The sequence below is a fragment of the Podarcis melisellensis genome, assembly GCF_964234715.1.
Source record: "Podarcis melisellensis genome assembly, chromosome: 17".
NCBI classification, from domain to species: Eukaryota; Metazoa; Chordata; class Lepidosauria; order Squamata; family Lacertidae; genus Podarcis; species Podarcis melisellensis.
Window position 1 is genome coordinate 36,072,549 of NC_138534.1, and position 26,531 is coordinate 36,099,079.

The 26,531-nt window shown below is 47.7% G+C and overlaps 1 protein-coding gene across 1 annotated transcript in view; it reads right to left on the reverse strand.

Moving 5' to 3' along the window:
• The window catches only part of LOC309360261 (cysteine-rich protein 3-like), a 43,661-nt gene that overhangs the window by 9,377 nt on the left and 7,753 nt on the right, over positions 1 to 26,531 (reverse strand). Inside the window, exon 3 of the mRNA XM_081894939.1 lies at positions 11,187 to 11,281. Coding sequence (XP_081751065.1) covers positions 11,187 to 11,281 — 95 coding nt within the window. The remainder of the gene's footprint in view (positions 1 to 11,186; positions 11,282 to 26,531) is intronic.

A 26,531-nucleotide genomic window follows, 5' to 3' on the forward strand; every position in this document is an offset into this window, starting at 1 on the left:
TAATCCCTGAAGACCGCTGGGTGTGTGGGGCGGCTTTGGTGGGGCAGAAAGAACTGTTAGAGGGTACGGAGAACGACGAATACGCCCAAGAGAAACTCAGAGAACTCAGGAGGACAGAGGAGAACACAGGGGGGTTTGAAGAAAAGAGTGGGGCGTTGTATTACAAAGGGGCACTGTACATACCCGATGGGGAACTGAGGGGCAGAGTACTCAAGCAGTTGCATGATAGCCCCACAGCGGGGCATTTTGGACAGCACAAAACCATGTGGTTGGTTACCAGGGAGTTTTGGTGGCCCAAGGTGAGGGAGGATGTACGGGAATATGTCAGGGGTTGCGACAGGTGCCAGCGAGCGAAAGGGGAGAGGGTGGCGCCAGCGGGGCTCTTACAACCCTTACCCACACCAGAAAGGCCATGGGAGGCAGTCTCCATAGATTTTATGACGGACCTGCCAAAATCCAAGGGCAAAACGGCGGTCATGGTAGTGGTAGATCTATTAACTAAGATGTGTCATTTTATAGCCTGTTCACATGCGGTCACAGCGGAGGAAACCGCCAAGTTGTTCGTAGAGCATATTTTCCGGTTGCATGGCGCCCCCTTGAGGGTGGTCAGCGACAGAGGGAAACAGTTTACTTCCAGGTTCTGGAGGAAACTTATGAGCTTACTGCACATGGAAATCAATTTCTCCACTGCCCGGCACCCGGAAACAAATGGGCAAGCGGAAAGGGCAAACGGGATTTTACAACAATACCTGAGGTGTTATGTAAAGGACCGAGAAAATGATTGGGTAGATAAGTTACCTCTGGCAGAATTTGCCTACAACAACGCTGAGAACGTGTCCACAGGGCTGAGTCCCTTTCTGGCAAATTATGGGTGTCATCCCAGGGCATTTCCAGGAGAAGGAGGGGAGAGGTGGAGTGTGCCGGCGGCGGAACATTTTGTTGAAGAGATGGAAGCCATCCACCGTCAGCTACAACTTAACTTAGAGAGAGCCAAGGAAGAATATAAAAAGCAAGCAGACAAAAATAGGAGGGAAGGTGAAACTATAAGGGTGGGAGACCGGGTGTGGCTATCCACCCAGGGACTACCTTTCAAGGGGGGTTGTAAGAAACTGAAACCCAAAAGATTGGGACCCTTTGAGGTCATACAGCAGGTGAACCCAGTAGCATTCAAACTCAGACTGCCCAGTCACATGAAATTGCACCCAGTATTTCACAGGTCATTACTGTCGCCGTACCGAGAGGGACGTGAATGGGGGGGGGAGCGTGAGAGAGAGGTCTCCCGAACGCCCGTGATAGAAGAGAGAGAACGCGACATGAACGTGGCAGGAATCATTGATTCCAGGTGGAAGGGGGATCAGGTGGAATATCTGGTAGAATGGGAGGGGGAAGTAGAGTCGGAAAACACTTGGGTACCCGCTGAGGTAGTCAATGACGAGGTTTTAATAGAAACATTTCATCGGCGTTTCCCAAAAAAACCGCAACCCGTGGCACGATTTAGAAGGGAACACTTTGGGACCACCGATGAGGAAGGAGAGTTTGGAGGGTTCCCAGAGTCAGGGGTGGGTGAGGAAGCCGACTCCGACGAAGAAGAGGAAGACGGGGAGAGAGACGGTACGCCATGGTTAGAAGTGTTTGAATCCTCGGACGACGAGGAGAGTTCCTTTAGGGGCTTTCCGCCCTCACCGCCAGTGGGAGAGGAAGCGGGGGGTGAAGGGGGCCCTGAGGGGGAGGTGGATGTCAGGGAACTGCCATTGGAAAGAGAGATGGTGCAGAGGCTCCAGCAGACTCGGAGAGATTCTGCAGCGGAGGAGGGAACCAGCAGGGGGAGAGCAGAAGCTCCGGCAGAAGGGGAGTCGGAGGAGGGAGGGCTCTGGGATACTTCTAGTGAGAATAGTGCAGAGGTAACAAGACCCCCGTTGGCAACTCCCACCCTTCGCCGGAAGCTGTCACGCAGAGAGTCACGAAGGCGCATGTCCGTGAAACAACTTTTATGTTGGCGTAAATTTCGTAGACGCCCACTGTCAGATTCTACCAGCGACTAACGGAGTCATGCCTTGGGAGGCTCCGTTAGTGCCTCGGTTTGGTTGACCAGCCAAACACCAGAGGGATCAAGCTTTTACGCACAAGCAGCTCATTATCCCATCATAGGCACCATAACTCTTCACTACACTGCAACAGGTTGCCCTTGCAACTTCTTATCGCGTGGGTGGGAAACAATATGCAAAGTTGCCTAGGAATGGGCATACCAGCCTATTTCGAGCTTATGTCATTTTCCTTCGTGTTGATTCATAAGTCTGTTCCATCCCGTTTCTGCATTAATCTGCACTTTTTATAAAAAAAAATTTCCACACTTAAATCCATATTTCATCTCAGTGTATGCATTTCTAAATGCATTTTATAGTAAAATATGCATTTTAATACCTTCTTTTAAAAAACTGCGAACAGCGTCACAAGATTTGGAGAGGTGCACAATCTAATTACATTCTGATCTGCACACTAGTCCAGGAGGTGCGGATCAGGTTAGTTCACACTGGAATTCACAGAAATTTAATTCCTCAGGCATCCCTAGCTGTATCAGATGTGAAGGCAGGAGCGAAATTAACACAGAACAGGTGAATCCCTGGTGATTTAAGAAAGGCTTTATGAAAGATGTTGATTTAGAGCCAAGATTTAAAGCCGAGAGAGAAAAGATGTCAAGCTGAATGTTATCCAAAGTTCAGCAGTTTTCTGCATGGGAGCTTCTGACAGTGACAGCGATAATATAAAATGGAACTGTGTGTGTGCTTCTGCTGCCTTGAAGGATATCTTTGGGAGAAGGGAAAGGTAAGGAGTAAACCCTACACAGATGGTGTCTCTAAGACGGTTAGATGGTGTCGTGTACACCTCCTTCCTGCAACTCCTGCAGCCAATCTGGTGCCAATGTATTGCTCTGCTTTCCTTTGGACAACATCAGCGAAGCATAACTGTCAACCGTCCCTTGTTTGGCGGGAAACTCCCTTACCCCAGCTACTGTCCCTTATTGATGATGTCCCTTAAATTTCCCGGGTTTCATGCTCGCCCGGCTCGGGAGGGAAGCAGCGGCTCGGGGTCCTTCGCCATGAGAGAGAGTGCGCACTGGTGCCATTGTCCTGGCGCGAGGAGTTCCATCGGCCCTTCCCCACCCGAGAGGAGGGGGAGAGAGACTCTCGCCCACACCGCTCACAAGCCCGGAGGCAGCAGCGGTGGTGGCAGCTGAGGAGGTAGCCTGAGGGAGGAGGAAGAGGAGGGGATGGGGAGGGACACAGAAGGGTGGCACGTCAGCGGCCGCTGTGGTGCCGCAACCGCCTCATGCCGGATCGACAGCATCTGTCAATCCTACCAATGTATGCAACTCTTCACAATAGCAAAATCCCTTATTTTGGCTGCTGATCCCTTATTTTCGAGGCTGCTGGTCCCTTATTTTCAAATCTGTAAGTTGACAGCTATGCAGCGAAGCAAAGAGGGAATTCTTGCTGTCTTTGGAGCCCAGGACTTCTATACACATCGCCCAGGCTTGCGCACCATGGAAGGTCACTTCGGAGCTGCTAACACAGTGGTTTGACTTCACCCCCGGAGGTGCACTCCATTGTCTCTCGAGATGCACAGATGCCAACAGTACGCTTTTTACACCTGTCTCTAATTGGTAGATCCTTTCTGGTTTTGGTTTTGGTTTTACTAGAACCCAGGGATCTGACAAGCCTAAAGTCTGCCCGTCTCTGCTATAGACAAAATGGGCTGTTGCTCTGGTTCTGTTTTAGGCAACTCCCTATGTTCTTATAAATCAATTTAATTGAAAATGTTACATATAAGATATACATTGCATATAGAATTATTTTTCTCCCTTTCAATAACTCAATGCCCGCTGGAAATTGCTTTGCAAGTTTGGATTGCCTGTTGCTAGCCCAGAAATGTTTAAATCCAGCCAGGTCATTTTCCTCTTGAAGCCTAACTATTAACCTTAAGCCAGGTGCTAATAGAAAATTATTTATAGCGTCTGTGCGAGGTATATGCAGTAGGACCCTTCTAACAGTCAATGAGTAGAAGAGACAGCCCCCTACCCTTTCATATTATTAATGTCCCCCCCCAATCATTCAAAACATACCTTGACTCTAAAGCTATTACAATGCATGTCATTATGCCTCCCCCAAATGTTCCTGTTAATGGGATTTAAACTCTGGCAAAGATGTGGGTGTGATCATGCAGAGTAAAACACATGGCTGTTACACAGGAGGGCAGGATGAGGGTTTAATGGCAGAATGGAGTGTGGGAAGCTCTCACAGCCTTCACTGAGAGATCATAGTTAATAACTTGCCATTATTCCACACTTCGCTTTGCTTTTTATTCAAAGAAGGGCTTGTTCTGCACTAGGGACAGGGAAGAAATGTGATACAGGTCACATTTAAAGGTTAACCTACAGACCCTCCAAGTGTTCCTATTTTCCCTAATTTAAAGAAGCCATCTCAGTTTCTGACTTGATCCCGGAATGTCCCGCTTTTCCTTAAAGGTAAAGGTAAAGGTACCCCTGCCCGTACGGGCCAGTCTTGCCAGACTCTAGAGTTGTGCGCCCATCTCACTGAAGAGGCCGGGGGCCAGCGCTGTCCGGAGACACTTCCAGGTCACATGGCCAGCGTGACAAAGCTGCATCTGGCGAGCCAGAGCCGCACACGGAAACGCCGTTTACCTTCCCGCTAGTAAGCGGTCCCTATTTATCTACTTGCACCCGGGGGTGCTTTCGAACTGCTAGGTTGGCAGACGCTGGGACTGAACGACGGGAGCGTACCCCGCCGCAGGGATTCAAATCGCTGACCTTTCGATCGGCAAGCCCTAGGCACTGAGGCTTTTACCCACAGCGCCACCTGCGTCCCTTCCCGCTTTTCCTTAGGATGTCCCTATTTTCATTGGAGAAATGTTGGAGGGTGTGGAGTTATCCAACCCCCGAGCCATCTGAAAGCAATCCTGTATAGGAAAGGTTTTTTTAAATGTAAGATGTGAGGGGTATAAATATCATTATGGAATGGGACGTCCCTAATTTCATCGGAGAAATGTTGGAGGACATGAACACTTGATAGGCATCCTTTGAAATTTGCACTTATCCAGATTTTGTGGTGCCGTTCTCCAGCCAGCGAAGGTTGCATATATTAGGGGAATGTGCACATGAAAATGAATATATCAGGGAAAGTTGCATTATGTTGAATAAATTAGGAGGAGTTGCTTGTAAAATTGCATTTATCAAAACTGCATACCAAAATGTTTATTAGGAGAATATTGAAATGAAAATGCTGGTGAACTTCCATTATTTTTTCTTAAATTGCAAATTGTTTTGGAATTATGGAAAACTACAATTAAGATATGAAAAAATGAGAAACCGAGAGAACCATGATTGGCAGGTCCTTTCATCCCTAGTCTGCACTTAGCATGGCCAATGATGACATCAGAAATGTTCTTTGGGTCAGTGGCGTAGTATGGGTTGTCAGCACCCGGGGCAAGGCAAGTAATTTGCGCCCCCTAACCCATGGATTTTAGTAGGGGCAGAGAGCTGCGAGTGCGAGCGCCCCCCCCCAGATGGTGCGCCCGGTGCGGACGGCCCCCCCTGCACCCCCACGCTACGCCACTATTTGGGTACCTGCAGAGCAACCCCACCCAGAGGTCAGCCTGTTCTCCAAAGCTGGAACGCCTTGCGGCAGCCTGACTTGGATGCTCATTGACAGGTTACGCTCTGTTCACTAGAATAGTACCTGCACCGACAGCATGTAGCAGGTTGAAAGGAAGAATTTCTCCCAAACAATTCACAAAGGTCAGCAACCAAGACAACACAAGAGGCTTCTGCAGTGGAAGCAAAATTAGCAAATTCCTGCAGACTTATTAACCTTCTTTGGGAATGAGCACAGACCTCTTTGGATCCTGATCATTCCTAAAAGGTAAAGGTAAAGGACCCCTGACAGTTATGTCCAATCGCAGATGACTCTGGGGTTGCAGCGCTCATCTCGTTTTACTGACTGAGGGAGCCAACATTTGTCCGCAGAAGTTTTTCTGGGTCATGTGGCCAGCATGACTAAGCCACTTCTAGTGAAACCAGAGCAGCGCATGGAAATACTGTTTACCTTCCCGCCGGAGCAGTACCTATTTATCTACTTGCACTTTTCTGGCATGCTTTCAAACTGCTAGGTTGGCAGGAGCAGGGACCAAGCAACGGGAGCTCATCCCGTCGCGGGGATTTGAACCGCCAACCTTCTGGTCGGCGAGCCCAAGAGGCTCTGTGGTTTAGACCACAGCACCACCTGCGTCCCTCTTGGTCATTCCTTACCAAACCCCATACTGCCAACACCAGCATATTAAAAAGACGAATGTAATAAACAATCGTAGTGAAGAGAACCATCTACTGCACTTTGTGCATCCTCAGACATCTCTAAACGAACTGATGCTTGTTAGATCATGTATAGAAGTCCTGTATTTTTTTAAATCTAGAGCTCAATGGTGCAGGAAAAAAATCCAAGGGGGAGGGTACACAATCTCGGGAAATGATCCTGCAAATGTAAGTTTTTATGCTGCATGACTTGATTCCCCCAAGGATCTCAGATGTGGCCGAAAAGATGCTCAGTATTTTCCCCCTCATCCTGTGGCACATGCTGTGCAAATATTAGTGCTGTTCCATATACAATGAATTTTTCATACATCCCCATGAAGATAACTTGATTTAATGCAACAAAACTGGATCAGACATTCTTTGGGAAACCACTTTGCAGCGATGGTAAGCTGAAATCTCTTGCTTTGGGCTTGCCCTGGAAGAACCGTATTAGAATCGATTCTCTTTTCCATTACCGAGCAGAAGAAAACCATTGCTTCACAGGTGCCTTTCCCGAATCGGAATGAGAATGTTTCTTGGTCGTTATCTACCCTCCTGACTTCAAGTGATTTAGAGATAATACTTTACTGCTCGACTAAAATTTCTGCACAGATGTCTCCATGTCAGCTGCGTCTGAACTACATAATGTTATCACAGACCTGTGTCTGCTACAATGACTGCAGGAAGAGGTTCAATCCGTAACATCGCCTGGTTGAGGTGGGTAAGTGTGCTGGTCCCGGGGGAGTTACCGTGCGGCGTGGTCTAAGTCCGGTCCTAGGTCGAGGTTAAGGAGGCTGTCCGTCAGGGGCGAAGCGAGGTCCAAAGCGAGGAGTCGGGCGTGGTCAGGAACTCAGGAGAGCAGGTCAGGGTGCCGACAGGAACAGATTACCAACGATGTTGCTCCCGCAACCTGGGACTGGGCTGGCTGGCTTTTATCTCCTCTGAGGCATAGGGCTGTCCCGGCCCACAGGTGACTCACCCCTCCTGGCCTTAAGGCGAGCACTCCTCCTGAGAGAACTTAGTTCCCTCCGCCTCTCTGCCCTGAGCCTCTGCAGCTCTGGAGAGGCTGGAGGGTTACTGGACCCAGAGGCAACCTCAGCTTCCCCTGACAGGGCTGGGAGAGGAGCACCTGCAGGCAATGGGTCCTCCATCACCTCTGGAGCCAGAGCGGATTCAGCTGGTGTCTGCTCCTGAGGATCCGGCACAGGTGAGGGTCCTTCAGGTTCAAGCCCCTGCCCCGGCTCAGCTGGCCCTGGAGGCGGGGACTCCCGTGCAGGCTGGGACTCCTCAGGTTCAGCCTCTGAATCAGATTCCCAGGCCATCACAGTAAGACTCCCTGTCTGAAACCCTGGAGAGCCACTGCCAGTCAGAGCTGACAATATTGAGCTAGATGGACCCATGGTCCAACTTGATGTAAGGTGGCTTCCCATGTTCCTCTGTCTATGCCTCCAACCCAACCAGGTAATTTAGAAAGAAGATGTTAAGGGCAGCCATTGCCAACCTGGTGCCCTCTATATATTTTGCACTACACTTCCAATCACCCCGGACCATTGGCCATGCTGACCAGGAACGTCAAGTGTTGTAGACCAAAATATCTAGCACACATCAGGTTGAGGAACACTGGTTTAGGGCATAGCTGTCAAGCATCCCTTATTTGGCAGGAAAGTCCCTTATCCCAGCGCTGTGTCCCGCTGCTGTCCCTTATTGATGATGTCCCTTAAATTTCCCAGGTTTCAAAGGAAGCAGCTCCTCTCCCTCCCTCCCTGCCGGCCAGGGAGGAGGGAGGCTCCAACTGTGTTGCTTGGCTGCTTTGCTCACCCAATAAGGAGTCTAAGAACGACTGGGGGGGTGGAGCTTGCATGCCTTGTGCCGATCAAATCGGCCGCTTTGCCTGGGGACTCGCCTTTGCTCAGCGCTTCCCAGCGGAGGGGTGACAGTGGTTTCCCTTGCTGCATCCCCTTTGTCGGGTTGCTGCGCTGTGGGAACCACCGCTTGAGGTTTCGTTTGGCTGCTGGCTGGGCTTTCTGCCTTTGGCTCGGAGGGGCTCAGAAGTTGAACATACCTGTGCTTGGAAAATCCCTTATTTTGGCTGCTGATCCTTTAATTTTTGAGGCTGCTGTTCCCTTATTTTCAAATCTGTAAGTTGACAGCTATGGTTTAGGGTTGTCTTGCAGGCAGCTTGTACTCATTGGAACTCAGTCTGTGACCCTTTCTCTTTTCATTGATCCCATGGCCAATATTACATTTTTCTGACTTCTCATGGTGCTCGGAGATTCATCTTGGAATTGCTGAGGCCAAGGGTGGTTTCCTGTACCATACGCCACCCGTCAGACTTGGCAAGTCTTTTAGCTAGCCTCTGTGCAAGAAAGGGGCTTCCTGACTGAAATGATAAGATGGGGCTAGGCAGATGGGGGCAACCTCCAAACTCAACAGCTTCTTTTGTCTATGAGACAAAAGAAATAGGACACAATCTGGAGCGTACTTAAGAGAGAACAACACTTTGGCCCCCTCGAAGTACTGATGTCAGGATCCCACCCAACCAGAATAAACCCTAGGGAGACCCCTTCTTAACGTGTCATAGATCCCAATGAAAACCTCAGTACTACTGCTATAGTCCTGAGGCGCCTCATCTCATGAACTTCTCAAATGGCCTTCTTTCCCAATGACTGATAACATCCCAAGTCCTGCCTCAGATCCCAAGTTCTCCTCTTTCACTCTCTGGACCTCAAGAATAAAGCCTTCAGTGGTCCAGGTAGGAAGTCCAGAGTTGGTACAGAAGTTCTTGTTTGGCTGCCAAAAAGCTTCCTTACCAGGGGTTCCCTTGAGGGAAGGGAGGGCAGGAAGGGAGGAAGTCGGAGAAGATTGAGCTGTGAGCAATGATGAACAGGAAGCAGAGGGGCTGGCAGTGAAGGTAAAAGGTAAAGGTACCCCTGCCCGTACGGGCCAGTCATGACCGACCCTGGGGTTGCGTGCCCATCTCGCTTAAGAGGCCGGGGGCCAGCGCTGTCCGGAGACACTTCCAGGTCACGTGGCCAGCGTGATGAAGCTGCTCTGGTGAGCCTGCACCAGCGCAGCACACGGAAACGCCATTTACCTTCCCACTATAAAGCGGTACCTATTTATCTACTTGCACTTAAGAGTGCTTTCAAACTGCTAGGTGGGCAGGAGCTGGGACCGAATGACGGCAGCTCACCCCGCCGTGGGGATTCGAACCGCCGACCATACGATCGGCAAGTCCTAGGCGCTGAGGTTTTACCCACAGCACCACCCGCGTCCCGGGCAGTGAAGGTATAAGCATCTTAATCTCTGTTTGCCTCTTGTTGGGATTACAGATCCCTGTTTGAGCTCCATGCCCATTTCCCTTTGAAACTTCCTTGCTTCCAATACTAGGCACTGGTCATGGCCAACTAGTGATGGGCGTCAAAGGGCAGACTTAGGTTTCACCCTGATGGGATCCCAGAGTGATCCTTTTCCTTTCTCCTATAAACTACCATGGGAGGCAAAACCCACCTGCCATAATTGTATGGCCTGGGACAAACCTGACAAGAATCTCTGGGCCGCCTATATCATGACTTTGTGCAGAAGGTCCCAGAATCATCTACAGGCAGGGCTGGGAGAGACCCCAATCTAAGATGAACTACAAGTCAGGCTCATTATGAGGCAGCTTCTTGTGTCCCTACATACAGAGGAAAGGATGGGAGGAGAAGTTCTGGTTGGTCCACATTTTAATGCAAACCTACCTAATTCACAGTACCCAAAACAAACTACAAAATGAAGCGCAGCTGTCCTTCAAAATTCTCACCAATCTGAATTTTGCGATGGAGTTCGTCAAACTTCCAAAAATGTGTTCAAGAACGCATGCGTTTATTATGGGTAAATCTACATGAAAATTCACATGCTGGTGAGCATAACATGCAATATTAAGGGAAATTGCTTGCAAAAGCATGTATATTAGGCAGAAATGTGTGTCCATTAAGAAGAGATGTGGCAGATGAATCTGATTTGAGGACCTTTGAAAAAACAAATATTTGTGGAAATGTGCCAAGCTCAATTTGAGATTGGAGAAAGGAGAGACTGAAATTACCGTATTTTTCAGCCCATAGGGCGCACCTAGTTTTTTGGGGGGGAAATAAAGGGGGGGGAATTATTTTTCCCCCAGGCACGGGGCTGGGGCAGGGGAAGCGCGAGCTTCCCCCGACCCCAGCCCCCAGAACAGGCATCTCTCCACAAGCCGTGGGAGAGCTGCATGAAGCCCGAAGCCTGGGGGGTGCTGAGCTCAGCACGCCCCCAGGCTTTGGGGTGCAGGCAGCTCTCCCACGGCTTGCGGATAGCTTCCTGAAGCCAGGAGATAGCTTCCTGAAGCCAGGTGCGCACCAACCCCTCTAGCTCTCCAGGCTTCAGCGAAAGCCTGTATTCGCCCCATAGGACGCACACACATTTCCTCTTCATTTTGGGAGGGGGAAAAGTGCGTTCTATAGAGCGAAAAATACAGTAACTGATTCGCCCACCTCTGTAGGGAGACCCATTGCATGCCCATACACACTGGGAGCCTTGCAATATCTTCCCTCTGCACACATGTATACCCTCTGCACACACGTGTACCCTTGACAGGCATTTCCCCAGTTTCCAAGTAACCATAGCCTGTGCATCCTCCTTCTCCACTCCCCAGCCATCACATTAAAGCACTTCTAAGCAGCCTTTGGTGGCAGCAACTCAATCCTAGGCAGGCCTTGGGAAGCGGAGCCCTCCGCCGGGAGAGACAGATTGCTGTCAGGGTGTAGCGAGTCACTGAAGCAGACAGATGGGGTGATGGTTTGTTTCCTACCTCAGCGTGCTGGCCAGGGCTGAGCTGCCGTTTGCAATGGTAGCACTTCAGACAAAGGGGATGGTAGTCTTTGCCTAGAGAACGCTTCCGCTCAGCTGTTAAGAGAGGGAAAAGGTATGAGTAATTATACTCCAAGCACCTCATTAATGGAGGAGCATATGTGGAATGCAGCTTTGATCCACGGAATTACTTGCCAAAGTAATTTCAGAATGAAAGGAGTTGTAGAATCTTTTCAAGCAGGAACAATTTGCCATTTCCCCCTCCTGTTTTAACACCTTAGTTTTTGCAACATGAATCTTTTTTGAAGTTTGCTCAAACTTTACATATTGGATATTTCATACCTTGCCAGGACAATAAAGGAGCTTTCATCTTCACTTCAATCGCGTGTTGTTTTTCTTTCATATTTTGCCATCTTTTGCACACACAAAAATAATAATATAGTTTACCCCAGGTCACAAACTGTTTAGTTTATATGATTTGTGTTTTCCAATTAGAGGGCGCATAAAGCCTTAGAGATGTTCAAGGAAATTCTTCTTTCTGAGTGCTCAAGCAAGGGCACCATTTTCTTTGTAGGCCGAAAACTTTGGTCTTTTTGGTATGGGAGGAAAGCAAAAATGAAAAGAGGATTGGCGGTTTTTTGCCTTTTTTGCTGTTGTTTTTGCAGTGACACAAGTGTGTTTTATTTTTCTAGTTAGTTAAATTATTACCTATACAGTGGTACCTCAGGATGTGAACGGGATCCATTCCCGAGCCCCGTTCGCATCCCAAACGGAACGCAAGATGCGTCGGTGCGTCGGCGCAAGCGGCGAAACCCGGAAGTAATGTGCTCCGTTACTTCTGGGTTGCCGCAGAGCGCAACTCGAACGCACTCAACCCGAAGCACATTCAACTCGAGGTATGACTGTACAGGGTGAGTCCTTTAAAAGAGGCTCCATGGATATAGAGTACACATGTTCCACGGGGCCTCTTTTAAAAGACTCACCCTGTATAACGTGCCCTTCCTCCGAAGTAGTCATGATTATCCCCCTTTTTTATTCTCACAACAACTCTGTGAGGTAGGTCGTGCTGAGAGAGAATGGCCTGGTTGTGATTCAGCTGAGATATGCACAAACCTTTTGTTCTTGCATGGATCCCATTCACTCCTCCACTTTCACATTCCACAGTTAGACCAGGGAGTGTCTAATTAACCATTGTTTCCCATTGTGTTCAGACTAGGATATTATGGCTATTTGCTTCAGAACTTCCAACTTCATATCATACTTTAAGCTCCTGCCTTGTGCCAAAGCTAAGTCCAGAACCAAAAGCCAATGCTATTGCCTTGTCTCCCACTTGGCGTAGCAGAATCCAGCCAGGTTAGACACAAAGCACACTACAGTGGTACCTCAGTTTACGAACTTAATCCATTCCGGAAGTCCGATCTTAAACCAAAGCCATTCTTAAACTGAGGTGTGCTTTCCCTAATGAGGCCTCCCGCTGCCAGTGCCCTTCCACCATTCGGATTCTGTTCTTAGACTGAGGTAAAGTTCTCAAACCGGGACACTATTTCCAGTTTTGCAGAGTTTGTAAAACGAATAGTTCGTAAACAGGGCTGTTCTTAAACCGAGGTACCACTGTATTAAGATTAGAAGCAGAATATATGCAGGGATGCTGAGCTATACTTCCACTCTGCATGTCCTGATCATGCCACTGCTTATTTCTCCATCAACAATTGAATGTCTTAGGCTAAGGTTGCAATCCTAATCCTACTTACCTGGTTACAGGTAGGTAGCTGTGTTGGTCTGCCGTAGTCAAAATAATAAAAAATTCCTCCCAGTAGCACATTAGAGACCAACTAAGTTTGTTATTGGTATGAGCTTTCGTGAGCATGCACACTTCTTCAGATACTTCTTCTCCAGGTCCAGTACAAAGACCATAGACCATAAGAAGGGAGAGCAGGGACCTTGAAGTTCCCAACAGCTGTTAATCAAGCAAGCAAGCACACAGGTCACCTTTGTCACAGTCAGAATGCCTATGTCCTGGCCAGGCCTGCACCCAGTCTTGGTTTTGTATAATCTTGATTGTCCTCAGTAACCAAAATTATATTATCAACATATACAAGTAGAAAACTTTTCCTTCATTTGCAAGGAATCATACAAAACAAAGTGGCACTAATAAAGAAAAGTTCCAGGGTGGCAACAGAAAGCAAACTAAAAATGCTTTTGCAGCTCATCAAAACTATCCAACAATATCAAGTTATAGGAAAACAGGTGCTATTAACAGTAATCCTTCTAGTTGGTTAATTGGTTTGGCAACTTCTATGCACATGACATGTGATGCTAATTATTTTCCCCAAGAGTTAAATAATAATAATAATAATAATAATAATAATAATAATAATAATAATAATAATAATTTATTATTTGTACCCCGCCCATCTGGCTGGGTTTCCCCAGCCACTCTGGGCGGCTTCCATAGAAACCAAAAATACACTAAAATATCACAGATTAAAAACTTCCCTGAACAGGGCTGCCTTAAGATGTCTTCTGAATGTCAGGTAGTTATTTATCGCTTTGACATCTGATGGGAGGGCGTTCCACAGGGTGAGTGCCACTACTGAGAAGGCCCTCTGCCTGGTACCCTGTAGCTTTGCTTCTCGCAATGAGGGAACCGCCAGAAGGCCCTCGGTGCTGGACCTCAGCGTCCGGGCAGAACGATGGGGGTGGAGACCCTTCTTCAGGTATACTGGGTAAATGATAATGAATCAGAGGCAGCTACAGGAGAGCTATGAGATTCAGGTGAGGGTCAGATGCCTTGTCAATCCCAACAGATATATAAGAGGACGCCCAGGCCTGCGGCCTGCCCAGGCACATCTGGAATCAATAATCCATAATGTTGTGGCCTTACTTGACCCCAAAGTATGTGTCTTGACTGGGTTGTGGTCAGAGATGGGGTAGAAGGGGTTGTGGTACCTGGCCATACAATTAGAATTGTGCTGTAAGCCATCCAAGGGTCTTAAAAAGCCAGTCACCCCTGATGTTTTGCATTCATCCAGGCACAGGGACCTGTGGTCTTTGAGATGCTGTTAGACTGCAACTCCCATGAGCCTCGGGCCAGCATGGCCTATGGTCAGGAATGATGGCAGTTGCAATCCAACCAGGGCCTTTTCAGTAGTGGCGCCCGCCCTGTGGAACACCCTCCCATCAGATATCAAGGAAATAAACAGCTATCTGACTTTCAGAGGACACCTGAATGCAGCCCTGTATAGGGAAGCTTTTAATGTTTCATGTCTTATTGTGTTTTTGTTGGAAGCCACCCAGAGTGGCTGGGGCAGCCCAGTCAGATGGGTGGCATATTGATATTATTGTTGTTGTTGTTGTTAGTCACAAGCTCCCCATCGCAGCATAAGTCCATAACAAGCAACAAATCTTTACTAATAGAGGCGTTCCGTCCTGACCCCTTCTGCTCACATGCTATCACTCTCAAAAAAAAGTGGAAGGAGATTTGTACTAACATGAACTCATCTAATTTCCTCTGACACAATATTTAAAAATTCATGTATGTAGCTGCAGGATGTGATGCCACCGCGACAGAAATGTAGGTTAGGCATGGGGGTTGCAAAGGTTCACAATGAAAATCCCCACCTCTTTAAGCCAGGCAGGATCAGGTCTGAACTCTCCTTTCAACTTTCATAGGTCTGTACCCCAAGGCAGAGGAAACCGGTGCTTTTTGCTTTTTGCTTGCTTGTAGTCATGAGCCAAACTAAGCACACTGCTTACATACAAAGGAGCCTCATATCGAAAACAGAAAGATCAGTGCTATTTCAGGTTTAGGAAGGTTTAGGAAGAGAATTGAGGGTAGGCAGGTTTAAAAGGAAAACATGATTATTATTCACTTAACCTTGCTATACATTTAACAAGCAGACATTCAGGCTAAAACCTTAACTTAACTGGGAGTCTGTGTGAAGAGCAGACCAGATCATGGCAGGGAAGGGACTAAAAGACCATTTTGTACTAAAGGCAGTTAAGGAGTGGAGATAGAAATGTAATAAGTAAAGGAATATGGGAAAACTTCTAAATAATCAAATGTTCATTGTGGTAGGACCTACACTTTGGAATTCCATTCCCATTGATAAGCTATACAGTGGTACCTCAGGTTACATACGCTTCAGGTTACAGACTCCGCTAACCCAGAAATAGTGCTTCAGGTTAAGAACTTTGCTTCAGGATGAGAACAGAAATTGGGCTCTGGCAGCGCGGCAGCAGAGGGAGGCCCCATTAGCTAAAGTGGTGCTTCAGGTTAAGAACAGTTTCAGGTTAAGTACGGACCTCCGGAACAAATGAAGTACTTAACCTGAGGTACCACTGTATTGTTTTCAGCGCCAGCTAAAACGTATTTTGTTTAAGCAAGCCTAGCCATACATGTAAATTTGACGTGTTTTAATATGTAATTTCATTATATAATGCATGTTTTAAAACTGCTGTTTTCATTTTGAACATTTTTTTAAGGTGAGCTTGTTTCTAGCATCTGATTCTCTCAGTAAAGTTAATGTATATTTTATGGGTCATGTAAACCGCTTAGAAATTTTGATGATTGAGGCCATATGTAAAACCTTTTAAGTAAATAAAATTGCTAAAGATAACATGGTGCTGATACTTGAAGTTCTCCCGTGTAAGGGGGGAAAACGGATGCACAATACCCTTGTGAGCTTTGTCTGCCTCAGCTATCAACGGGTTCTGCACATACTCTAGTCCATAGCCAACATATTAAAATATATATTGGAAACCTGCTGCAAAATATAGGCAAGCTCTTATCCAAAATTACTTTTCATTTAACAGTTGAAAACTGAAAAAAAGAGAAAAAGGTAAAAAAAAGCTCTATCGGTTCCCAATCCAGATTATTTTTATCTTTCATCTCATTCCTTCCCTTGGTATGTACCTTCTGTGATTAATAATGGAGCCATCTGATCCTGGAAAATAAATCTGTCAGCGGTTTTGTCCCATCACCTTCCAACAGGATGTGCTGGGACTTATTAAATGCACAACACATCAGTCACACTCTAAAAACACCACACTCCCCTTCGTTAAGCTCAATTGCCGGGGATGCTACTGAAGGCCTCCACACTCAGCACAGTACGTCCTCGCCGCCTTAGGGAAAAGGCTGTTCTGGAACAAACTGACTGTTTCGCTGCCCTTGCTGAGGTGAAGCATTAGTAAGCAGGTGAACACATCCCTCAACAAGAGCCCATTCGCATCCAGAGTCTGTAGAGGGCTCCACTTGCTATCAAATACAAACCCGACGCTGAAAACAGCGCAGCATCTCTATTCAGCTGTGCCCACAAACTCCACTGTCTGCCTTGCTTCTCCTAAACCACCCTCAGGTCCAGTTCAAGGACATTTTGCAGCCGGGTGTGGGGGAAAAAAAGGGAACGCGCGCGCACACACACACACCCTCTCCCCGCCAACAAGTCAAGTTGCCATAGTACCCAAGGCCAGCCGAGTTATTTTGGCACCCGAAGCAGAAAATCCCTCAACCGCCTCTCTTCCCAAGAGTACAAATACAAGGAGAATAAACGACATAGGTAACAATTGGCTGCCGTTTTCGGAACACCTAAAATCAGCCACCTGAGAATGCTCTGGCCCTTCTCCCAGCAAAAAAAGGAGCCTAACTGAATTTTCCAATTTGTTTCTAACCACAGCTGCTGGGTTGCCCCTAAGATGGGGGCAGGACGTCACACGTCACGTGTGTGTCACATCGCATGACATCACACATGTCTTCCAATGTCCTGCATGCTGGACCGGCACGGCCTAGCAGAAAACTGTACTGGCCTGGCCTGCGTGGTGTCGAGAGATGCTGTGCAGGCCAGTGTAACCTTATGGCACTCCACGCCACTCCTTCAGCATCTCCCAACCCCTCGCAAGCCAGGCCAGCCTTCTGTCGATGCCGTGCCACACTTCGCTTGGCGGTTCGGCGTCTTCTGCTCCCTCACTAATTCTTAGCAGGGGGCTCAGCCCCCTGAATATTGAGGGGGCTGGTGACACCTCTGCCCCCTAGAGTTGGCGCACCTTCTGACCTGTTGTAGAAGAAGAAGAAGAAGAAGAAGAAGAAGAAGAAGAAGAAGAAGAAGAAGAAGAAGAAGAAGAAGTGGTGTAACATTGCAACTGAAGCAATTTTTGAAGCAGAGTATGTTGGTTGGGAGGGACGCGGGTGGCGCTGTGGGTTAAACCACAGAGCCTAGGACTTGCCGATCAGAAGGTTGGTGGTTCAAATCCCCGTGATGGGGTGAGCTCCCGTTGCTCGGTCCCTGCACCTGCCAACCTAGCAGTTCGAAATCACATCAAAGTGCAAGTAGATAAATAGGTACCGCTCTGGCGGGAAGGTAAACGGCGTTTCCGTGCGCTGCTCTGGCTCGCCAGAGTCAGTCACGACTGGACCTAATGGTCAGGGGTCCCTTTACCTTTACCTACTTCAGGGGTCACTAGCATGGCACACAGAAGAATAAAACCTGCAGGCACTGAGATGGTAAACGCTGAGCAGATTATGCAGCTGAAATGACAGAGCAGCGCAGAGCAGTTACTGGCGCTAGAAGGGCCCACTCCCTTACACTCCAATTTGGAAGGATGTTTAGGGAATGAGAATTGGCAGGGGAGACTGCCCCATTGGCGTCACTCCTGCTTGCTTGTTTGTATCCTGCCAGCCAGGTGGAGCTGGCGTCAGGCACTTGCTTCATGCTGTGAAGGGACTTCCCTCACCCGCTATGTCTGGACGGGGCAGAAAAGAGCAAAAAGGAGCACCCCATTAATTCAGCTGGTTGTTTGTTGCCTGCCAGCCATGTGGAGCTGAAGGCGGGTCCTTATTTTGCCCATGGAATGGCTTTTCTGAAGGTGAGTTGCTTTCTCTACGTGTGTGTGATTGGCAAAGAGGCAGATATGTGTGCGGTGTGTGTGAGGGGGGGTCAGAGGTGTGAATATGTGATCCATGTGTATGTTTGGTCTGTGTGAGAGGGAGAGATGTGTGTTGTGGGGCTGATACTGCCTGGTGTTTGTGTGGTCTGCAAAAGCAAGAAAGAGATGCACTTCAGCAGAGAGAGAGAGGTGTGCATGTGGTTTGCATGTGAAAAAGAGAGGAGGGAGGTTTGTGTGCTCTTTGTGGTTTCTGTGTGTGAGAATCATACACTTGGGGAGAGAGAGGGGGCAGATGAATGTATGGCTGTATACAGTGGTACCTCAGGTTACATACGCTTCAGGTTACATACGCTTCAGGTTACAGACTCCGCTAATCCAGGAATAGTGCTTCAGGTTAAGAACTTTGCTTCAGGATGAGAACAGAAATTGTGCTCAGGCGGCGCAGCGGCAGCAGGAGGCCCCATTAGCTAAAGTGGTGCTTCAGGTTAAGAACAGTTTCAGGTTAAGTACGGACCTCCGGAACGAATTAAGTACTTAACCTGAGGTACCACTGTATATGTGAAGTGTGTTTGTTTGAGTGAGTGTGAAATAAATGTACCATATGTGTGCCTGATCTGTTTGTGCAAGAGAGAGAAAAATTGGCGTAGCTGCCATGTATTTCCCCCTAGTACTGGGAAAATATCCTTGTCATTATTAGACAACAACAGTATCATTCCATGTGGGCAGCAGGGAATCAATATTGTGAGATCTTCACAATTGGAACAGGTGACTTCCCAAGGCAAAGCAACAACAACAGCAGAATAGTGGTACCTCGGGTTAAGTACTTAATTCGTTCCAGAGGTTGGTTCTTAACCTGAAACTGTTCTTAACCTGAAGCACCACTTTAGCTAATGGGACCTCCCGCTGCCGCCGCACAATTTCTGTTCTCGTCCTGAAGCAAAGTTCTTAACCCGAGGTACTATTTCTGGGTTAGCGGAGTCTGTAACCTGAAGCATATGTAACCCAAGGTACCACTGCACTTTCTCTAATGTTGTGTTATGCCAGGACTCCATGGCAGCCATTTTGTGACCAGAACTCACACAGTACTTTCTCCAAATTTGAAATGTGCCCTCTGGTCCAAAAAGACTGGTAACTCTTGGTCTACCTTATAAAGATTATTGAGAGATAATTTGCACAACGTGCTGTGACCACTTGAAATGTGCCACATAGATGTTTGTCATCATTATCAAGAAAATTGACAAAATCACAGAAACACCCAAAACATGGATAATTGTATAAATTTATTGTTTAACAAAAGAAGACAACATGTAAAATAAGTATATAATGTCTCCCTTTTCACCCGTACCATCACTGCCTGTCCTCATAACCATTCAAGCAAAAGATTTGCTCATGTTCTCAATTTTGAATCATGTTAATTTTGAATCAGCTGCTTGTATCTTTAAATTTTAAATCTGGAAGTGGTCTTTGCAGTATATGTTGAGGCATGCTTTGCTGAAATTTTCAAGAATGTAACATATTCCATTGCTCTGTTTTTCACTCACTGATCACTTTTTTTAATATTGCAAGTTGAGTGCCCCGTAAGAAAATAAAGCACCCAAGGACATACATAGAAAAGGCAAAGTAATATAAGAAACCAATTTGATTGTTACAAATGGGGTGTGGGAGAGAGAGAGAGCAGAGTATCCTAAGTGCATATATAAGATAAAGGGACCCCTGACCATTAGATCTAGTCACGAACGACTCGGGGTTGCGGCGCTCATCTCGCTTTATTGGCCGAGGGAGCCGGCGTACAGCTTCCGGGTCATGTGGCCAGCATGACTAAGCCACTTCTGGCAAACCAGAGCAGCGCACGGAAATGCTGTTTACCTTCCCACTGGAGCGGTACCTATTTATCTACTTGCACTTTGATGTGCTTTCGAACTGCTAGGTTGGCAGGAGCAGGGACCGAGCAATGGGAGCTCACCCCGTTGCGGGGATTCGAACCGCCGACCTTCTGATCAGCAAGTCCTAGGCTCTGTGGTTTAACCCACAGCGCCACCCGTGTCCCAAGTGCATATATACCTGGGTTTAAATTACTAATATCAATGGTCAGTTTAGTTCCTTCCTTCCTCTTTGTGCTTCTCTTGTCATCCTAAATATTCTCCTGTCACATTCCTCCTTGCAAAGTCAAAATACTGGCAAGCAAACAAGCTTTGTAAGGTCATATTGTGCCCATAAGCATTCATTAGCGGAAGGGATTTCACAGCCAGGACTCAGACACACAGTCATTTCTGACAGCATTTAGAGTACCATTAGCATGCCGCCAGTATTAATTACTCCTGATAGGAGTATTTACTTGACCAAACACCGCAGCAGTGGTAATAACTACTGTGGTAGTAGGGAACCTATGGCGATATGAAAATACTACCAGCGGTAACCATTTCCATAACCATCAAGACTTAATTACACCCATGATTTAGCAGGAGTGTAATTAATATGGGTGAAATTTGCAAATGAGTTAATTCTATCAGATATTATTCATCCCACCTGTAACACTTTCAGGGTGTTGTTTTACTTTCGCAGCTCTGACTTTGGCCTCATGGCTCAGGTTGTAATCAAAGATGGAGAACTTTTGGCCCTCCAGATATTGCTGAACTCTTACGCCCATCAGTTCCAACCAGCGTCGCCAATGCTCAGAGATGATAGGAGTTGTAGTCCAACAGCATATGGAGGCTTACAGGTGTGGTGTATCCACAGTGCTATTTTTCTAGAAAAAGAGGTGCCGGAACTCACCATGAACGCCTCCCTTGTTCTCTTATAATGGTGCCCACCTCAGAGGGGCCAGAATTGAGTTGCGTGGCGAGTTCCCGCCTCCCACTAGGGGAAAATAAAGACACAGGACACAAAAAATTAAGGTTAATGGGTGAATTAGGCCACACCTTTATTGATTTCAGGAATGAGAGGCATTGGTCCTATCGACTAGCCTGCTCCAGCCCAATTGCTGAAGACCGGCAAGGGTTAACACCATAAAGGGGGAGTCCTGCTGAGGCACGTCAACTAGGAGCTCCCCTGGGTCACCGCTCGGGGGCGTGCCTTAGGCCCACACCTCCATAGGCTTCAAACAGGGCCACGCCCCCCAGAATCCTTTATCAGACTACCCTTCACTTTTGGGGGGGTGGCGTTTTCTTCCCCCCCTCTTAACCCCTCCTTACCAATGCCTAACTGCCAATGCCGAGGAGTTGTGATGAGTTGAAATTGCCAGTTGGGAAAAATTCCTACCAGGCCCCTGGCGGTGACCAACCGAAGCCCATAGCAAAGTCAGAAGCCTACCTAAAGGGAGGGAGGGTGGGAAAACCTGATGGCTGGCGAAAAGAGGGCGAGCCCCGGCCGCGCAGGCCCTAAATAGGGCAGGCCACGCCCCCCCAGCCATCCAATTGGCTGGCTGGGCGGACGACGCAGCCGGGATTCCCTCGTTCTCGCGGGGCCTGCAACCAGCCCCCGCGCACATGGGGTGGGCGTGAAGCCCGCAACCCCACCTCCTTGCCAGGCCCAGAAGTGGCTTTCCGGAGAGTTCCTGCTGGAAAAAAATCCCTGTGTCTCAGCCATATGAGGAACTGCTGAGTCTCCTCTCAGAAAGTGTGCCGTTTAGTTTCAGTTCGGCATTAAAAGCAGCAAGCTTCCCCATCCCTGTTCTAAAACAATTAATGGACATTGGGAATAATGGAAACAGGAAGAACAATCTCTGAGGGCTCACCTATATTTCCACTTGCCCCATGCCTAGAAAGCATGGGTCTGAGGGGTTTTTTGCTTGTCCTGTGCCTTCTAGAGACAGGTCCGAGCCGTTTTGCCTTTGCCTTTGCTCTCAGAAAACCAGCTCTTTGGTACAAAATTGGAACAAACGGCAAGGCACAGAAACCCTGAATGGTGTTCGTTCTGATTCAGTGCTAAACCGCAGTTTTTCGCAGGGGAAAGCAGCGGGAGAAATGGAAGAGCAGATGAGCCCTAAAGTGGCCATCACACTACCCTCCTTTCTATCTATTCAGCTACATTCTGTATTTACAGCATGTGTGATTCTGAAGGCTGTGTTCAACCACAGGGAGACAGTGTGTGTGATTCTACTAAATCAACCCGACACAGCTGTTACCTGTGAGAAAATTGCACTAATATTTATCTTATCACTTTTGGGGAGAGTTTAGAGAGAGCAGGAAGGAGAGAGAGAGAGAGAGAAATAGTAAGTCTTGAGAAGCCAAGAGCTGGCACCAGAAAGCCAATTGGCCAGTTTATTTTTACTGGAAATCTACAACCTGGAAAGTTTCTGAGAGCACACAAAAGCTAGTTACGAAAAGCATCCTGCCAAGTGCCTTGTGGCAGTGCCAGCCTTGAGTCAGCCGTTTCCCCAGTCTGGCAAAAACAAGAGCATTGAAACAGTGCTCTTAAGTGCTCAAAGCACAACACATACTGTTATGTACTGAAGTTCTCACCCTGGGCCAGCAGGGGGATACTGTAGATAGTTATGCAAATAAGGGATCGAAAGTGACGTTCAGTGATTGGATAGTTTTAGAAAATTGTTACTGTTGCGTTGTAGTGGAGCTCTATATAAGCAGGCTGACTGAACCCTTCAGTTCAGTTCTGTTCTGGCCTGTGAATAAACAAGAGCTGTTTGAAGAATCGCTGTGTCGTCTGATATGTTCACCCACAACTTAACACATACCTTATCTCAATGATCTTTACAAGAACCCTGAAGGTTAGCTCTGTGGCCCCCGTATGACAAATGCAAATTGGGGAGAAAGGGTGGGGGAGATGTTGGATGAGATTCATGAAGTTTGAACCAGGTACTTCCTAGGTGCTAACTCATTCTTACAAACCAAGACTGCGCAAACGTTACAAAGTTTACTTGAGTAATATAATGCCAAAGAAGGTGAGCTGTTCATCCAGGAAGATTCCTGTTCAAATCTTGGCTCTGCCATGAACTTATTCATTGTCCACATAGACTCTTCCCCATCTTCAGTATGGAGATTATAATATTGACCTACCTTACAGAGTTTTGTAAGGACCACTGAGCTACCAATTTGAAACACTTTGAGCACACTCAAAAGCACCATACGAAGGGATGGTGATGACAGAAGAACTTTGAACACCACAGAAGTTCAGAATAAAACAAATGCCTTTCAGACCAGAGAGGGAGTAAGACATTTCAAAGGATGGAGAATGGGAGGACACATAATCAATCCCATCCTTGTTGTTGTTGTTTAGTCGTTTAGTCGCGTCTGACTCTTCGTGACCCCCTGGACCAGAGCACGCCAGGCACCCCTGTCTTCCACTGCCTCCCGAAGTTTGGTCAAACTCATGCTGGTAGCTTCGAGAACACTGTCCAACCATTTCGTCCTCTTTCCCAACATCAGGGTCTTTTCCAGGGAGTCTTCTCTCCTCATGAGGTGGCCAAAGTATTGGAGCCTCAGCTTCAGGATCTGTCCTTCCAGTGAGCACTCAGGGCTGATTTCCTTCAGAATGGATAGGTTTTATCTTCTTGCAGTCCCTGGGACTCTCAAGAGTCTCCTCCAGCACCAAAATTCAAAAGCATCAATTCTTTGGCGATCAGCTGCTGGATCAGGCCAATGACCCATCTAGTCCCGCATCCAGTTTTCACAGTGGTTGACCAGATACTTATAGGAAACCAGCAAGCAAGCCTCGGGTGCAACAACATTCTGCCCACCTGTGATTTCCAGCAACTGGTATTCAGAGAAATGGTGTCTCTGAAAGTGGAGGTTGACTATAGCCATCATGGCTACCAGCAGACAGAAACCGGTGCATGTACTCATCACCCCAGGTTTTCTGGAGCAATGCAACGTGTCACCTGTTTACTCAACCATCTTGCATGCCCAAATGGGAAAGAGAAGGGCAAGAAGATGACAATTGGTTTTCTCATATTACTTATTAAGAGTATCAGTGGGAGTCTGATGGTGCGCTGCAGAGGTGGGGAACCTTTTTTTAACTTAAGGCTGGGCAACCATCTGCAGGCCATATGGTGCTAATGGGTTTAGCCAGATCCAAAAACTTGTCAGAGCAACTGGATGTGGCTCATTCTCCCTGGACCATGGGCTGCATCCCAGTCATGCAGGTACGAGATATTCCTACACCTCTGTCTACACACAGCTCCACCCACGTAAGCAAGAAGCACTATTGCAGTTCAAGGACATGCCCCAAGCAGGATATGTCAGCTGGTAGAGAGGAAGTCCAGAAGGGGCAGCCTGGGGGGCCTGATAGAGAGTCCTGGAGGGCCACATTTGGCTCTGAGAGTCTGCATACCTCCTGTAGTGAAAGGAACAACCACACACTGGTCAAAAGGTCTTTTGTTGCACAGCTATTGAGCCCCCAGGAACATCCATTGGCAACTCATTTGGTGAACTGGGGGCAGTGACCGCAGGTGTCTCACAGAAAATCGACATCAGATTGCACTTATTTTAGAGCTCTCCTTTTGCTTGCGCTCTGTGGTTTGCAAATGTTTGCCTCGCATTTCAGTGCTGCTGCTTCACATCTTCAGTGCTTCCTGTTTGTGACCTGCTCTTCCTGTTTCTGCTACACTTGCTACCTTCTGACTGCTGTGGCTTCCTGAATGCCCAGCCCTGCATTACTTCCATGCCATGAACACCTTGCCTGGTTTTCCCTCTGAGCAAAACAGGGGCTCCCAAACTATGGCCTGTGGACCACCAATGGTCCACAAGCTTCATTCCGGTGGTCCACGGCATGTTCTCATTAACAGTCATACAGTTTTTTATTGCTCCTTTTATTTCTGATATTGTATTTAATTGCATTACAATGCTAATTCTGTGGAATTCAAACTGTAAGGCAATAAACTGCAATATAAGAAATGAAAGAAGCAATTAAAAATGCAATTAAAAATCACACATCATCTAGCACATATCACAATTTGCCAAGACAGGGAGAAAAATCGTTAAATGGTCCACCAAGATCCTCAGCAATTTTCAAGTGGTCTGTGGTGGTGAGGAGGTACGACTTGGGAACCACTGGGCTAGTTTACAGAGGCCAGGAGTGTGTTTTGAGAAGGAGCTGAGATGTTCTGGGTTGAAATGTATGTTCATCAGTGAACACACTAGACGGTTTTAGGCAAACGATACAGATTCCAGCTTCTCTCCTCCATCATATGACACAGGTCATAATACCAGCCCATAGGCGCCGACTCCATGGGGCCTGAGGGGGCCCGAGCCCCCTCAAAAATTCGTTTGGGGGGGCTCCGCGCCCCAATAATTTAAGAAAATTATTAGTTATATTATGCTTTGTAAAATCACAAAATTATGTTGGTATTTTTTATTTTCCTTGTTTAATGATAGTTACCTTTTAAAATACATTCAGTAATGAGTTAAAACAAAGCCACTCCCGATCTAGAGAGGGGGTGGGGTTGCGGGCTCTCGACCCATCAACAATCTCGCGGGGCTGGCGTCAGCCCCGCGAGAAGCGGGGATTCCCCCTAGCTCATTAATATTCACCGCCCACGGCGGCAGCCAATTGGCTGCCGCAAAGGGCAGGCCCTCACAGGTTCACTTAAGGTCGGGGCAGCCCGGGGCTCGCCCCTTTCGTTCCCCCAGCAGCAGCGGTTTGGAGGTCTTGGGCCCCCCCAATATTTTTTATAAGTCAGTATGGGCCCCCGCCCCCCCAATATTTTTTATAAGTCGGCGCCCCTGTACCAGCCTAGCTTAAAGGTAAAGGTAAAGGGACCCCTGACCATTAGGTCCAGTTGTGACCGACTCTGGGGTTGCGGTGCTCATCTCGCTTTGTTGGCCAAGGGAGCCGGTGCTCATGTGGCCAGCATGACTAAGCCGCTTCTGGTGAACCAGAGCAGTGCACAGAAACACCGTTTACCTTCCCGCCGGAGCGGTACCTACCGGTATTTATCTACTTGCACTTTGATGTGCTTTCGAACTGCTAGGTTGGCAGGAGCAGGGACTAAGCAATGGGAGCTCACCCTGTCGCGGGAATTCGAACTGCCAATCTTCTGATCGGCAAGTCCTAGGCTCTGTGGTTTAACCCATAGCGCCACCCACGTCCCACCAGCCTAGCTTACACAGTTGTAATAATGATTGAGACAGCTGTGGAGACCTTTGGGTAGTTGGGAAGAGTGCAATACTAATATCAAGTATTATTAAATAGTGGTGGGGGTGGGAGTTGACCATGGGGTACATGTAAAAAAGAAAATTAAAAATTAATAGACTGAAGAACAGAACAAAATAATCTTCTAGGACTGATAGTGTAAGGTGACCGAGGGAACTTCATCTTTGGCTAGGGACTTGTATCCCTTGCCCAAGCCCGACCCTAGTCCATAACCCCTCCAAATTCAGGAGTGGTGCTGAATTCCACTACAACTGGAGGCCAGGCCAGATTCCTGGAATTTAGTAGAAGCAACCAATTTCTGGGTCAGCCATTTCTGATAGGCCTTCCCTGAGAAGCCCTCCAAGCATGGTTTGGGGGC